The sequence below is a fragment of the Triturus cristatus genome, chromosome 12, assembly GCF_964204655.1.
Source record: "Triturus cristatus chromosome 12, aTriCri1.1, whole genome shotgun sequence".
NCBI lineage: Eukaryota > Metazoa > Chordata > Amphibia > Caudata > Salamandridae > Triturus > Triturus cristatus.
In genome coordinates, this window is record NC_140595.1 from 620,590,226 (window position 1) to 620,607,379 (window position 17,154).

At 45.3% G+C, this 17,154-nt stretch overlaps 1 protein-coding gene across 1 annotated transcript in view; it reads right to left on the reverse strand.

The window, feature by feature from the left end:
* Positions 1-1,345: 1,345 nt before the first annotated feature.
* Positions 1,346-17,154, reverse strand: part of TRAPPC2L (trafficking protein particle complex subunit 2L) — a 36,371-nt gene continuing 20,562 nt past the window's right edge. Inside the window, exons 3-5 of the mRNA XM_085638152.1 lie at positions 4,629-4,716; positions 4,346-4,425; positions 1,346-1,555 (exon numbers count right to left, since the gene is read on the reverse strand). Coding sequence (XP_085494278.1) covers positions 1,510-1,555; positions 4,346-4,425; positions 4,629-4,716 — 214 coding nt within the window. The 3' untranslated portion in view covers positions 1,346-1,509. The remainder of the gene's footprint in view (positions 1,556-4,345; positions 4,426-4,628; positions 4,717-17,154) is intronic.

Below are 17,154 nucleotides of genomic sequence, written 5' to 3' on the forward strand. Positions count from 1 at the left end.
CTTAGAAGCAATTAAGACCCTCTTGAAGAGTACTTTTTGAGAGATATAGTGACCACTTTGTGTAGTCATTAAATTTTGGTTGCTGTAGTGCATATTTACCGGACGCCATGTTGCTTATCCTGTAGCCCTTTTGTATGTCCAAGTTAAAACAAGCCTTGAGACTTCGAGGAGGCCTGTAGACACTTTTCTTCCACAATACTGCATGCCGGGAAAAATGGGGCTGAAACAGTGCACTCAGATTTAGGCGACTCGGGGTATATCCTGCACGGACAAAACTCGAGGCAAGCGAGTAAATAAACTTTGACTAAGTACAACTCAGGGACACGAATATCACAAGAAAGAGCACGGTGGGGAGTTAATATGGGGAGATCACCCACAGCCATCATTACGCAAACCAGCTGGACCTCTTCAAAGTGCCCCTGATGCTCAGGTTATCTACACATCAAGGGGAACAATACAATGAAAGCTGTATAAGGTGCTGCTTTGGAAGGTATGTCAAGAGGGTTCAATTAAAAGGGTGTAAATGAGAATTCTTGATGATCAATTAACAGTGACAAATGACAAGGGGATCCTTGCCTCAATATTCTTCCACATCTGATGGCAACTTAAATTTGTGTCCAAGAAGTTACGCGAACCATGACATTTTGTGTAATGAGTTATAGCTTAAGTTGGTGACCTTCACTGGCCAGTCGAAAAAGAGGCTGGAAGCAGAGGGAAGGTGAGACATGGTCAGAGTAAGTGACTCGGAGAAATTAAGAGACAAACAGAATCAAGATGAAAATAAGAGATGCAGTCAAGAAAGGCGTAGTTGACACTTGAGAGGAGCTATTACACCACGGCTGCATCACTGAACCTTTGAAGAAGAACTTTAAGCTATTTGGGGATTTCAGGGAGAGCACGTATATGTGTCTTAATGTTGCTCACCATGCTCAGATGGTGCACAAAGACTGCATCGCCAAAATGCACAAATTACGATAATCAATCAAAAGCCCCCTATTGAGTAAATCAAGATTTCGCCATGAAGCACAATTACAGAAATACTTTTTCAGCCCACATTCTCTTTGAAGCAAACCCTCATTCTGGGGAAAACTGGATTTTCGGGTCATTCCTTGTTTCTTTCGAATTACGGTCTGAAGAAAACAGAGAAACAAGTAAGGGGTAGAAAATGTGTGGTGAAGAACTTTGTTCCCACAATCTCACAGGAGGCAATTGCAGTTCTGCACAACTGGAGAGGATGAGATAGAGCCCGTTTCCACACAACAAAATATATATACTGAGTTCAAGATCTGATTCAAAGTTCAACAATACAAATTAGTATATGGTACGCATATAATAACACGTGTAGTTCGATTAAAAATGGGATGGAGGTTTATTTTACACACAAAATGGGACAAAGTAATATGTACACATTTAAATAGATTTTCTAGAAGAATTATATAATTTATGTACAGTACAGAAAGAATGTCATCCGCCCAGGTTTAGGAGCACCGAAGGAACACCCACATCTTCTCAGCACACCTGCACCATCATTGACGTGACCATGCTGTCAAAGGCCCTGTGAAAGAGAAAATATATCCACTAAGGTCATCAGCTATGCAAATTTCGGTCAGTGTAATAATATTACTTAATCAGAACTCAGATCTACTTTATTACTGAGAATATGGAGTGAAAGAGCATGCTGCACCCGAGGAAACCCGTTACTGTAGAATACTAGATCTAACAAATTAACTATTTTATTGCAGTTTCAAAGTACCTCGTCAGTAGGTATCCGACATATGTGTGTTGTGCACAAGAAAATAGCACAATACACAATTTGTGACATCTACAAGGTACATTTGGTAAACATAATATTCGTAACAACCGAAACTTCACGCAGACTGTCCCCATCCCCCAATATAGGCATACATCATTGACAACCTATACACAATGAATAAGAAAGCCGGACAAACTTGCCAAGGAGATGGCCGTTAACTCCCAGTGAAGATAGGTTCTTAAGGGGATTGCGAGGGGAGCGGGGGAAAGATCTTACCATGGTAGGTAGCCCATCTAGACCAAATATTTCTGTGTTTGTGGGCAACCTCGTGCCTGAAAGTCTGCCATTTCTGCCCCCATGCATGTATCAAGAGCCCCACGCCACTTTCTCATCGGAGGCGGACAAATTCACTTTTTGAAACCGCAGTCTTTGTACTTTGGTCATGAAGTTTCTTCTTGAAAAGAAAGGATGACAAGAACCTGAATGAACTTGGTGGGTTGCTCGAAAATGACTGAATGTGCCATTCCAGCACAGTAATAGCCTGGCTATTTCACTCACTGACTAGGATAAGTTGCAATTTTAAATGTTAATTGCAGCCCTTGATATTTTAGGAGAATTGCATCGGCCCTACTGTTCTCAGGTTTTAGTGTAATCAGAGAAGAGGAACAGAATTTGAAAACCAAGTGTACCATTGCACATCCGGGGATCTAGCTTTGAGAACTGTTGTACAGGACAAACTTACTATTTCATGTAACCATAGAAATCTTTCATAACTTTTCAACCCTTTTATCTAAGTTGAACACGCATATGGGTAGACCTCCAATTCTCTATACACACTCCTTTTATTTCATGCAAGAGATATTTAGGGTATTGTCTTTGATCCCGTGTCTTCTAGTCAGTCTCCACCAGGATGCTAAGTATCACTAGCTAAAGGGAGAAGGTTTTAATACAGTGTACTCCATTTCTGGGGCAAGGTTTAGGAATTGTATTAATTTATTAGTTAGAAGAATTCTTTATATTAAACTTCTCCCAAAAATTAAAGAAAGTCAGATCTAATCCTTGCTTTTAGACACAGCAAACACTCCACCCTCTACTCTACATAGCCTGTGATCACTCCTATGACACCCAAGTGATGAGGAAGGCAAAAGCAGCAAAATATCAAGTGAGTGCACTACGGGCGATAACATTTTTCCACCTCCTTACAACTGTCACTATGAGAATTGTGTTTGTGCACTTCTGTAAAGAAGATGGGAGCGACTTGCTGACTGCTGTATGAAATTTAACATGGACCAATATAAAGCTGTCCTAATCAGCAGGCACAGCACATTTGACGGCACCAGTATCATCCTTGGTGATACACAGTGGCTCCAACAACAATCACCCATGCAATTAAAAACCTACAGTTTCTTAAAAGGGCTTTCCATGCACTAAAAATTGACTACCGAGACAACAACGTACATTTCCCATTGGACAAAAACAACCTACAGCCATAACACTAATCAACTGAAAATCAAGAGCAAAAACAAACCAAAGGATGCAGGAACAAGAATTCTGATATTACATACCAAAACTCTGGAAAACTCTTATGTGTAAGGCTGTCCACTCCCATTCCCCACATTAAGAAGTATCTGAAACGGGGGTGTCCAACATAGGTTCAGGTGCCAGATGCTTGTATGGCCACATGAGATAAGATATACACACAATTTAAGTGGGAATCATTAAGTAGTTGGTTATCCTGAAAATCTGGCCAACTTGAACCATTGCTAGGGACTCGCAATGCAAGGATTTTGCGAATTCTTACCCCCCTCCTGCTAAGGACTCAACTTAGCAGGCAGCCATCAGCAAGTGGCCCACGCAATCACTACAGTCTTGGCCATTCAATATCAAAGTCCCCATCTGCCAGCCGTGTAACTACAAGTGCAACAGATCTACACAGGTGCTATGCTGCAAGTTATTTACTTTCACATTTGCGAAGCTAGTTTTCTGATGTGTTTAGCTCACGTTTTTTCTAGGTGTTCCTCTTTCGATGTAAAAAGCGCAAATGATTTATCGGCTAGGATCATGCTTGAAATCCCTGAATAAATTAATGTTCCTGCATTTCCACATAATTGAGGGGATGTGACAGGCCTTCTTATCTAACATAATATAAATGATGACCTACAAGACTGAACGGACAACTTCTAATACTCATCTTAGACTTTTTAAGGCGTTTAACACCATCTATATAGAGGGTCAAGGAGACGCTCAAAGAATGAAGAAAATACAGTTAGCAATGCCACTAGGGTACAGTGACAAAACAACATATGTAGGGCATCAACAGATAAAGGATAGCAGAATTGATGGTACAATAGTGTATTGAACTTTTTACTCATACTGTTTGAACATCTTCTGATCAACTGCAGTCATGTGGCTAAAAAGCAGTGTTCAATAATCTGAAGCACAGGGAAAATGACTTCCGCAAATAAGGAATTGTTATAACTGAGCTGGCACACTCACCCTAAAAAAAAAACCCTACACCATGCTTCCTGGTTTGAACCATAGATTGCTCAAGGATACATGGTCTGAAGAGGTATCTGCAAGTGGCACACTCACCTGGATTGGATCGGATCCCCCGGGTTATAGAAAGGGTTGCACATCACATCCGTGTATGAATTATGCAACTTTCGGAACATCTGAAAAATGAAAAGTCACGTTTCAATAAAAGTATTAAATACGGACCATGATTTACGGTTTAAGTTGTCGCATAACACAATAATGCTGCAATAGAAATACCAGTCACTGTATTTGTGTTAATCAGGACACCTGCTCATGAGTGGTTGGCAGTGAGGGAATGTTGCCCTTATGGCCAAGATGGATTCTAATTAAGCATACTCACGCTGCGGATCTCATTATCCCGGAGGGCAGTGTTTGAGGAATCGACAACCATGACAAACTTCACTTTGGAATTGGTAACATAACCATATCTATGCTGTAGGTTAAGGAAAAACCTCAGAATATTTTTTTTAAACAGTTTGTCCTTAGCAAGTTTTTGAAAGCATCCCAGCACTATTCTCCAGGTGGGACCAAAGTAATGATTTTCGAAACAGAAGCAACTGGAAGAATTTACAAAACAACGATTAACAAGTCCACTTAACGGAAATTACTCGGTGCTCAACGCACACATCGGTAACAATGGAGAAGAAACTCCAGATAAGGCTTTAAATTGTGGGTATTTCGCTCCCCAATTTTGGAAAGTGGAAGTAAAATGTTTTGAAGAGTATAAAAGTAATGCCCAGTCTTGAAGAGGATATTCTAAGTGTTAATGTTGCATTTCAAACCTTAACATTGGTCTGCAGATTAGGCTCCTTCTTGTGACACATCATGTGTGATGTCACTGGACAAATACACAGACTAGAGCTAGTAGAAGCTTTGGTATTCATACCACCATCTATTGGAAATATTTACCCGGTGTAAGGAGAATAATAGACAAGTGTGTTACTTACCTGGTTGCCGGATTACTACAAGATTAAAAACTGAATATTAATACACATCCGAGAGTCATTAGCTGGTAGAGATTGTGTGTTCTGAAGACAACACGATCTCTATTAGAACATCCACCACTGTACAATAAAGAATCAGTAGTAAAAAAAAAATATATTGGCTAAAATCAACATATGCGAATCAAGGGAACATGACGTGAATGGCAGATTCAGACTTGAGCTGCAAACATTCTAAGATTTTAAAAGACTATCCATATTCATTTAATAACTTATCCATGACCGAACGGTTACCTTTCCAGTTTCAACTAAAGGATTATTTCATTTTCGAGTCTTGTAGAGCCGTGGCTTTCCACACACGAGCTTCCCAGCACTTATGAAGAGCACTTGTTGGGATTAAGAAGCTCAAGAGGGATGAGCATCATGAAAATCGAACAGGCTTTAATTTCACTCAAACTCTATGAGAGGATCAGAAAAAAGTTGCAGAACCATGCCATGGTGAAACCAAACACGACATCTATATTTGCTTGTTAACTAAAACTGACATCCTGCGACTGATGACTTGCATGCCCCAGAAGCAGCAATGAGAGCTCATGAAAAGATCTTCAGTGTAACAGGCAGATATAATGACACCCTAGTACCTCGAGCCAGCAGCCCCAGAGTAGGACTGCCAGGAGACCCCATAGCTTTCTATGCGGGATATTTTAGATTAAACCCAAGTCCAATTGGGAGATCCTAAATGGGATAGAGCCAAGGTTACTGCAATGCGAGCCTCCGTTTGATAGTGTGCTGTTGTACTACATTCCAAAATTAACCACTGTGAAGCAAATAAATGCCACAATGGCAATCTGCTGTAGAGTCCAGATTTTATTATGCTGACAAAAAGAGAAATCCTTCCATACAGCAGACACGAGTAGGTAATGTCAGGCAACAAGAATCGCAAAACCAACAGTACAATCTGTAGTAATGCCCATGTATTGAATACCTAACTTAGAATCTTTCGAGTGTGATGGTTCTCTCTCTGAAGAGCCTCCACTCACACGACTGCATAAAAAATACATTGGGACCGCCGCTAGGCTGCACCAATTTAGGAAAGAGTTGAAAACTCACTTCTTTAACCCCTTGTGTGCTTATGATGAGCCCAGCTCGTCATGAGGCACAGTGGAGCTGTGCTCATGACGAGCTGGGCTCGTCATAACGGTCACGCTCCGCCCACGCGCGATTGATACCCCGCCTGTGCGGGAGAATCAATTAGTGGGCGGAGTCGTGACGAGCTCAGCTCGTCATGAGCACAGCTCCACTGTGTCTCATGACGAGCTGGGCTCGTAACGAGCACAGCGCCGCCGCCCCTCTGCCCCCCCGCGCCGCGGGGGTTAAAGAGCTCTATGTCACAATGCATTAACCATTAACAACCCAGCTTCCTCTGCCATTACTCCTCGCCTCTAAACTTGCCTTTGATCATGTACAATGCTCCGCTGCCTTTTCGCTAAGTTCGCACTGTAGAAATAGCATATATACATACATAAAACCAAGACCAAGACCCAAGGTCTACAAATAAAGGAGTCAGCAACCTTTATTAACAAGCATTTACAATGCAATGGTCTCGGCAATATTATAGGTAGAGCTATTGGTATTGCTCATTATTTTTTTATCATTTTTGTATCCCTAAATAAATGGCATGGTCATTTCTATTGACATTAGCTTTTTTTTGCATATGTGATACCTATTGCATTAGCAGAGAGAGAGAGTGAGGTAGTGAGATAGAGAGTGAGGTATTGAAATAGAGAGTGAGGTAGTGAGAGAGTGAGGTAGATAGAGAGTGAGGTAGTGAGATAGAGAGTGAGGTAGATAGAGAGTGAGGTAGTGAGAGAGAGTGAGGTAGTGAAAGAGTGCATAGACAATATATATTTATAAAAAACGACTCGCTAGTCTTAAGGTGCTTAAATCGAGAGCAAAGGAGATTTTTAAAGTTCTTCAATCCTGGCATTCTCCCAGATACATCTGGATATTTTAAACGCACCCGCACTCCGTGCATACCGCTCCTCCCGCTGTTTTATGAAGCATAAGAATAGCAGGACGTAGGGCCAGCCCCCTCATGGAAGCCCGCATCGAAAAACCTGTAGTCTATGGAAGGTGAAGTGAATGTACAAATATGTGTGGGGAGATTAGGGGTGGTAGATTTAGGGGGCGGGTGAGAAAAAGCGCTCGAGGGAGGCGGGGAAGGGCAGACAGTTAAGGTGAGAGGATGAGGGGGTGTAAAAAGGAGACGGGAAGATTTTACCAGCAAACGTTAAAAAAAAAAAAAAAAAAAGAGAAAGACAGGGGCGGTTGAGGCGCGGGGGGCGAAAGATATGAGACTGCAGGAGAGAGGGAAAAGGAAGCGGAGACGGGTGGGCGAGGTAAGGTGGAAGAAAGGATGGTGTGAAAGAGAGGGCGCGAGGAGGTGGAGAGCAGAGAGGGGGAAGGGGAAAGGACGTTAGAGAGATACATGGTGGGGGGGACAGTAGAGAGCAGTCACCAGGAAAAGGCGTGATGGGGGACCGAGGGGTGCGTGGAGAGGGTGAAAATAGTGGGCAAGCATGAGGGCGAGGTGCGAGAGAGCGAAAGAGGAATGTGCCTGGCTAGAGAAGGGGTGGAAGAGGAAGAGCACGGGTCAACGGAGAGGAGTGGAAGTCGGCTTGATAGAGAGAGATGAGTGGGGGGGGGGAAAAAGCACCATAAACACACCGCACCAAAAGCTCAAAACTTTTCACACTACTACCTCCCACACGAAACAGTTGAAAAAAGGGGGAACAAGTGTAATAGCTGACTTATTTATTCACGCTGATCAATTAACCCGCGAAACAACCTCCACGCCGGAAGAAAAAAAAATAGTCATAATCTACACAAAAACCGGAGTAACAAGAGTGGGTGAAGCAGTGCCGGGGACATTGTAGGCAGTGTGAAACCCCAGACATGACAGGGAGGAGCTGTGGTCGCCATCAGCCGTCAAACGCATGTATCACCCGTGCGGCTCCACGTTACAAAACCAAATAAATAAGACGCTTTGTGAACAGGTTTGCACGCCAACACCGAGATGCTGTAATACGCGTTACTTTGTACGGACACAGAAGAATACTAGACAACTGCGGAAATGACGTTAATGCGGGCATTAGAAAGAGGGCCTTCGCTTCTACAAGGAAGGAGTTTGCGGAAACTACCTCTTCTGATTAGCAGGGGGTTTATAAAACAGCACTCAGGTTTCATAAACCACACTTCTAGATAAACACTACTAGCCAAAAATATTTTGGGTACTGGCATGGTCTGTGGGCCATGCCGTCTCCATGTCGCACAAGCTGCCGGGGGTAATCAATCACGTCTGTGTAAATGTTAACTGTCAAGACAGCAAACCAAGTTACTTCTGGCGAACTGCACGTCTGCCCCTCCTACGCACTCACTAGGCTCAATGATGGACAAGAGGGCGGGGCTACCTGCTCCAGAATGTCATATTGTAAGTGACTGCTTGTTTATTGCCTGTGCTATTATAAGGCTGTCTCAAAGTGCTAAAGATTGGGGGGAGGTAAGAGGGAAGGGTGCGTGGTGTTTCACGCTGCTGGCACAGCACTTACTCAAAACTATAGGCGAATCGAAGCGTGGGGGTGCAATTTGTCGACTTCAATCGTATTTTCCAATTCATTACCTCTACCACTCATCTACTATGTAGTCATTCAAGTTACATATCCGGTGTACAACCGTATTACCTTGTTTGGTTTTCTGATAAAATACTTTGGTAACAATACAATTACTTAGATGAGAGTGAACAGGGAAGTAGATTCTGGCGCTTCAAAGGTGAAAAAAATGCAATGGATGGTCTGGTCATTTCTATGGAAGCTTCGAGGCGCCGCGAAGTCGGAAGCGTGTCGGAATGCAGGGGAAGGCAAGTGATCAGGCGTCACTCAATTCATTGCCATTTCATACAATGTACGCATTGTCTCATAAAAATCTCAGTACAAAAGTGCATAGACAATATAAATTTATAAAAAACGACTCGCTAGTCTTAAGGTGCTTAAATCGAGAGCAAAGGAGATTTTTAAAGTTCTTCAATCCTGGCATTCTCCCAGATACATCTGGATATTTTAAACGCACCCGCACTCCGTGCATACCGCTCCTCCTGCTGTTTTACGAAGCATAAGAATAGCAGGACGTAGGGCCAGCCCCCTCATGGAAGCCCGCATCGAAAGCATAGCGCCGATGTTGCTGGAAACATTTGATGCAAGCGGTATAATAAAGCCCATTTGGAACAACAACAAAAAAATCATTCTTACTAAATTCGCTCCTCGGACAGTTTTATGGGCTAGGAGATTATAACAACCAAAGTCAATTTTGGAGCCAGTGCTGCAGCTTCGTTCGAATAAAGACAAGCACACCATCGCCTTTCTCCGAGGCAGAGCAGAAATGCCTCGGAGAAACGCAGAGTCCTTTTCGGATTCGGGGGCGTGTTTTGCTGTTATCTCCTCCAGCCATTGGCTGGAGGAGATTAGACTTTCTGCAAAAAACACGCCCCCGTGATCCGAAAAGGACGGGGCCTGATCGGAGTGATGGGACCTCTTCTCCAATGGCTGGCCAGCATTGAAGAGGCCAGCCAATGGAGAACAGGGGAGAAGAGGGGCGGGTTCAAGCCCCTCTTCTCCAAAACATTAAATCTCTCGAGACCTAAAAAGGTGCACTAACATCATTTCAACTGGGCTAGGGTCCTCTGAATGACTAAGTAAAAACACTGTAAAACAGTGATAAAGACACAAGTGGTTGGAAGCGGAATATCTGAATCCCCAAAAAGACTTGGAAGTAATTCCAAATTATTCAGATTGCATGAGACACCTACTTTCATCCACAAAAGATCGTTGCATTCATGAAAGGTCCCTATTTCACAACCATAGATGTTGACGGGTAGTTAAAAAGACTTTGGAGTTTGTGAAAGAATTAAGTGCTCTTTACATGCCTTGTTACATTTGCATCTTTCAACTGCAGTCAAATGTGGAGGACAGATGGGGCATTGATGCCCACGATCAACTTTGGGAGTAAGAGGCATCAATTTCTAGAACAACTCTGCACGCGAAGCAGGATTTAGATGGGTAACAATGCATCTTGGCGTCCTCTGTATAAAAAAAATTATCATCTTTACCCTTTCTGACAAATCTTCCTTCCACACACTTGCTTTTAAGGTTCCCAAATGTCCTGTGATTAGGAGTCGTTCTCTCATAAGGCACTCTTGTTTCAAGCCCCTTCTACAGGAATTTCACGACGGAAAGTGGTAAATTAACTCATTTTACTACATCTTTATGACTTAGAAATGTCAAAGCTAAATTTCTGACTAATATTGGGCCAATAGGTTTGACCACCACAAATATATAGATGTTTTCGTAAATAATTTTCCCTGCGGATTACATACAGTCGATTCACTGTTGGTATCTCTAGCTACTGTTAAGCGAGGCCTGTGAGACAACACCATGAGGATTGAGAGCTTATGGAGAACAAAATACAAACACAAGTCCTAAACCACATAATAGAAAACAAAAATAAAAGGTCTGTGCAAGCTCGTCAGTCTTAATTTTGGACTAAAGGGGACACTTCTGCGATATTGCCATTAAAGAAGGTGATCCCACTATTTTCTAGAGTTTGCCCTTTATTTTGTGCCAATAGGTCTTCCTGGTGGCCTCAGGGATACAGCAACAAGAAAAGTGCTAGTGCTGTTTGGTTGGGAATAAGGGGGCGAAGATGAAAAAGGTATTGAGATATTTTCTTACTAGAAATGCAGTACAGAGGAGGAGCCAAGATGGCGACCGGAGCAGACGCTTGAGCGCCCGGCTCTGTCGGCCCTTGGCCCCGGACTATTATCCTGACTCCTATCCTTGCCGATTCTCGAGGTGAAACGTGTACGACGACGCGCTGTCCACGCCGCCACTTCCCCGAAGTCTCAGCCCGCCCGGATGCCGGAGTTTTTGGTGCTTTTGTTCTCCGCCCTGGACCCCTGCTCCATTGTGGCCTTTGCCGGCCCCCGGGAAGCTCCGCAGACCCGCTAGCGCAAATCCGAGCCCCGCGGTCCCGACCTCACCTAACATCACGGACTGTCGCCAGATGAGCCTGGGGAGGGACGGCCAGACACCTCCTGCACCCTGCGCCTGAAGGGCTGGGGCTGTAAGGTAAGCCCCGGTGAGGCGGATCTCCTGCCCCGATCTGTGGACCGCGCTGTGGGAGGCTGCCGACCCCCTTCTTCTATTGCCTAGTCGGCTGCAAAGAGAACCCGAGGGAAGGGAGGCGCCTGTTGGCTTTCCCGGTTGCGGCGCAGACCTGAGGGGAACTGACTCCTTGCTACGACCCCCCCCCCCTGGCCATTGTACCGTCCGGCGGTAAAACATGGCGTTGTTTGCTTGCTCGCGGCTGGGGGGTGATACTCCGGTCTTGCCCGCTTCCCGCTTCGCCCTCCCTCCACCAGACACCAGATCCACGGTGCCGTCCCGGATTGCTGCCGATGTGGGGGTGCAGCTTCCGCTGACATGCGGCTCCGTACTGGCCGTCCTGCGGGACTTTCGTTTACAAATGTTTGCTCGCTTTCAGGCGCTAAGTGAGCAGTTTGACTCCCTGTTGTCAGCTGCGGGCCGTGAGCGCTCCGTCTGTCATCAACACGGCGTGGGTCTGCCAGTGCTTTTGTCCTCTTGCGGGGACGCAACGGCTGTGTGTGATCGTGCTACACTGGTGCCTGCATCTGGCTTTCCCGGCACCCAGGATCAATTGCTCTCCAGCTTAACAGCGGATACTTTGTTTCCCCGTTCATTGCTGCCTGCTTCATTGTTGCCTGCCTCACCGCGTCTGCAAGAATATCCAGCTGAGCAACACCTAACATCCTTGAGGAATCGTTCACGGTGGCCTACTGCTTCTTTTCTGTGGAACTCCTGTACTCTACATGCCATGTCTGGACTTTATGTGGTGCACAAAGGGACCTCTACAGATGGTCGGCGGCCATTTTGGGATTCTACTTCACCATCTTCTCCCAAACGGCCATATTGTCTTTGTCTGCACGGGATGCGGGGCCTTCATGTAGGGGCTGGCTTAATCTCAAGCCCGCGATCGGGCCAGGGCTAGACTGATTAATATCGCCATGGTTTCACGGAGGGGCTGGACTGGGACTGGAACTGTATGTGTACTTTGTGCGCATTCGTCGCGATTTGTCTTCCTTCATCTACATTGTTGTGACAATTCATTTTCACACGACCGCTTGTGGGGTAGTGGGTTCTCAGTGTGTGGAAGCCAAAGATGGCCGATGGTTTAGGGCGCTCTGATGATACGTAGGCTCCTCCCCACCTTCTTCTTTTTGGGAGTTTAGATTAGAATAGTCCTATTCTTTTCTCACCCCCTTTAACATAGGTGTATTGTTTTCTTATCTTTCTTTACTTTATTCTTACTCTCTTTCTTGTCTATATTTCGGGTTTATCGGGCGACAGGCACTATGCTGGGGGGGGGGGAAGGCCGTAGCCTCCGCATTGGTGTAGGGTGGGGGGGTATCTTACTGTTTCTAATTAGTTCTATGGGCCTTTTTTTCTCTTTCTGTTTCTGTGCTATACTTGTTTCGATTCTGGGTCCGGGTGGGGGGTTGACTGAGTGGGGGCGGCACTGGAGGGGTGCGTACTTGCTCATGTGACTATCCTGTTATATAACTGCATTGCCTCACTGCCTGCGATTTTACTTCCATTGCTGTTTTAATGATGCTGCTGCTCTCCCGTGTGGTGAAGATATCGTGCGGACTCGAATCTCCTTGGTTCTTATTCTTCACTGACTATTTCCCTGATAAACTTATTTTGAAAACTTTAAAATTAACCTTCACTTCTCCTTTCCCTGGGGTCAAGGATCTCTCCAGTGTATGTTTCATAAATCGTTGCTAACCTTGACCGTTGAAGCACAGGGGCCGTAATGTTTGTATCAGTGCTTAACCGTATCGTGGCCGGCCTGAAGGTTGTAGGCCCGTATTTGTTCTTTTAATATGCACGAATAAAGGATTAAAAAAAAAAAAAAAAAAAAAAAAAAAATGCAGTACAGTCAAGCAAAAAGTTTAGGAGGTAGGCTCTAGCACCGGCATAGATCTACCACTATGATTGGCTTTGTGAAAATGTGACATCTGAGTGGCAGTTCAAAGCGAGTGTGAGGGGTTGTTGCAGGGGATATTCCCCGCAGAAGAACGGCAGGTCTTAGCCAAAATAGGCTCAGCGGATAACGCAGAGGGTCTAAACTATGAATGTTTATTGAACAAGAGCCAGTGCAAAGCACTGTGAAGAGGAGTGATGTAGTCACCCCTTCCATGCGATTCTGAACCCTTTGTATATAGGTGAGCTTGTATGCAGCTTGGATCAGACAGACTGTTGCAGTAATCCAAGTGAAGTGGCAAAATCTCGATCCCTGTGGGGGCAAAACGGAAAAAGTCTTTAAAAGATTTTCAAGTGGACAAAGGTCCTAAAAAATTGGAGATGATCAGAGAGACAAGGGAAGGTTCTGATCCAGTGGGAAGCAGAATACTTGAACAGGAGTAGTAAGTGAGCTAAAGTCAGAGATGTCTTCCAAAAGTGAGTGTTTTATATGCTGCAGTCTTTAAAACACAAACAGTAAAGGGGTGGAGGTTTCACTTTAAGATGAATTTCAGATATTCAACCACTGATCGCTAGTAAACACAGTTGAGAGCTGTGTGAGGATAAACCACTGTTGCTCAAATTGAGTCATCAATGCTGTATATGTATGAATTAAGGACAAATAAATAGCAGGTTCGGTTAGAGGCTGAACAAGACTATGGAAAGAGATAGGCCCTACTGCACTCCACAGTAACAGGGGTGGCAACTGGAATGAATAGAGGAATGTTTGACTGTAGTCAGTTAAGAATGAGTAGAACTGGTCCAGGTTGAAGCCAAGAATTTCAACATATGCCATCACAGTAGAAGAGGGTAGTCTAGGGGAGAGAAGAGACGGTTCCTTTGTTTTTAGGTCTCGCCTAGCATTGCTGCGCACATGCGCAGCTCGCTCGGCGAGATTTATTGCAGATGAGGACTTTGAGAAAAGGGCTTGAAGCCCCGTCCCTCATTTCCATTGGCCAGCGTCACCGTTTATGGTAAACGGTGGCCTGCCATTGGAAATGAGCTTTCTGGGTTGACTCCCTTTAGCTTTTAGGGACGGCCCTTCCGGACTGGATGGATTGGTTTATGCCTGTCATGAAGCACTTTCTTATCTTCACAAGGTGTGTTATATAAACCAGCCTTGATCTAGTCCGGATGGGCCGTCCCAAAAGAAGACAGGGGGCGCTGCGTGTTTATTTTTGGATCTCACTTTAAAGTGAAAGTGCGATGCAAAAATAAACAGCGGGAATGGCGAGCGGTTGTTTTATTAAGTGAGAATGGATTTTTTAATTCACTGTGCAAGCCAGGTCCCCGTGTTTTGCTCTAGTTCTGTGCCCGTGTTCTCACGCCCCCGCCCCAGTACACAGGAGACCTGTCGAGCCCCCACCCCATGGCAGGCCCCGTTTGATGGGGCGGGCTCTGTGTGCAGCGCTGCTCGGGCCCGTGTGTTAGTTCTGTGTGGGTGCCCTGAGACCTTTGTGTGTTGCTCATCTCCGCGGCTTTGCGCTCAGACCCTGTGCACAGCCAGCCCTCTGTGTCACGGGGCGGGCTCTGTGGACACAGCCGAGTCCCCCATGTGTTGTGTTAGCCTGCGCCCTACCAGTGCTGTGTCCGTGCACTTACAAGGCATCGTACAAAGCCAAGGCAGCACTGGCGGTGTCACAGGGCGGCGGTGACACGTTTCCATCCGATCTGCGCCGTTCGATGCTGGGCTCCTCTTCTCCATCGCCGGTCCCGAGCTGGGCTACAAAGACCCGCAGCTGCTGCCCGCCATCTTCTGGGGCAGAGCCGGGCGGAGGGGGTGGGGGGGGTGTGTGTCTCTCAGCGCCTCCCCCCTCGGAAATTATGTTAAGATGTCCGTGTTGGAGCTCAAGACAGAGTTGAAGTTTCTCGAGTCCATTTTTTACAAAAACCACAAGCGGTTCCGGATTGTGAACTGGAAACTGGACGAGTTGCACTGCCAGTTCATCCTGGGCAACAGCCCGCTGACCATCTGACCATCCACTGTAACAGTCCGAGAGGTTGCATGGGTAGGGAGACTTGGGAGGTGCCCCCCTGGGTGTCCTACAGTGTGATGCACCCTCGAGGTAAGGGTCCTGGTAGACGACTGATGAAAGGGAGCAAAGTCAACAAGAGCCGGTCACTGCCTTGGCTAGGTCCAGGGAGATCCGGGGGATGACGACCGGGCAGGCCACTGGTGGCGTGGTGTCTCTCCGGGGGTCCCAGTTACGAGGATAGAGAAGGGGCTTCCGTGTCTTTATTTAATGTAAGTGCGTAGCCGCCTTCACAGCCTATGCCAGGCCTGACCGAATGAAAACAATGCCTCTAAGGGATTGGGGTCGCTCACAAAGCGGTTTATGAAGGGACCACAGCGCCACACACCTCCTCCATCAGTACTTAAGACCTGGAAGGGGGAGCAGCTGCTCTCTAGTTACCACACAAACAGGCCACATTTCGAGAAGGTGGAAATGGCCATTTAGGGGTAAGAGGATGGTGATAAAACAGGGCTGTGGGGACTGGCGTAGGCCAAGTGTCAGCAAAGTAGTAGTGTGAGTGGACGCAGAGTTTGTTTACATCAGAAATTGTAGCTCACGACCTTCTTTTGAAGGTGTGATCAGAGTCCAGTTGCGTTTAAACTTTGGTTTTGGCAATTTAAATGAAAGGTATTCGCATGAAAGAACACCCGTACCAATTTCCTGTTTAACTGTAAGCAAAGAAAACAAGCATTAAAAATGCAATAGGTCTCTCCTTTCAGTAAGTTAAAGCCATTTGCTCTGCTATACAATACCATTAGCAAAGCAAATGGCTTTATTAACTTAATCAAAGGCGAGACCTATTGCATTTTCAATGCTTGTTGTACAAAGTGGCCCCGCTCTTGTAAAAGATGGACTTAGATTTGAAGCCGTTATGCAGGGGAATGACAGATGACTCAATAGTGTGAGGTGTCCCACATCCTTTGCTGCAAAAGTGAGGAGCTTTAAAACTTTAAAAGTTCAGCACCAGCTCAGCTGTGACAGGGAAGGGAGGTCCAAACGGATAGACCCAGGTTTCAGAGGGCGTGCAGGCAACCCTCTAGGATTGGATGCAGCCTTCCAAAGTGACTGTGTGGAAAGTCTCAGGATAAGGCCAAAAGCCCAGATGCAGCGTCACAGGAGAGAGGGAGACTATATCAATGTTACATAAATAGTTGTTACTATGATGAAATTGGAAGCGCTTGTGTGATGTTACTGTGAGACAGTTCCATTCACCTTGTCTGCGTTTGTAGAAAGACATCCATTAGTGTTGACATCCACGAGTGCTTAGTAAGTACGCTTGAGAGACAGATGACGAGAGTGACCTTCTGCTGAAAATCTATTGCACCAGTTACAGGCATCTTAAATAGGCATACTGCTTAAAGTCATGTGGTGACAAGTGATATCCTCTTTACTGGGCAATTTGGACAACAGCTCCAATTAACCTTTAAATTCCATCATATTCTGCAGATGCTAGAGGTTGCAAAATACATAGAGCTACACAACAGTAGAAACAGTGAAGTCCTAGAAAGTTTCCCATTTTGGCCATTATTAACGAGTTAACAGCACTGGCTTTCACAGAAATTTCCTAGAGAGCAGCGAAATAACAAAACACCCAAAATAGTTTAAAAATGAACTTTGTATTCAGTCAATTTTGAGCAATGTTACTGGTCCACTAAACCAAATTAGTTGTTGGTAACTGCAGCGTCAACTAACATTTCGGTCATACTTTTAAAGAGACTGGTTTATTTATTTATTTTTTTACATTTCAGCATTTAGCT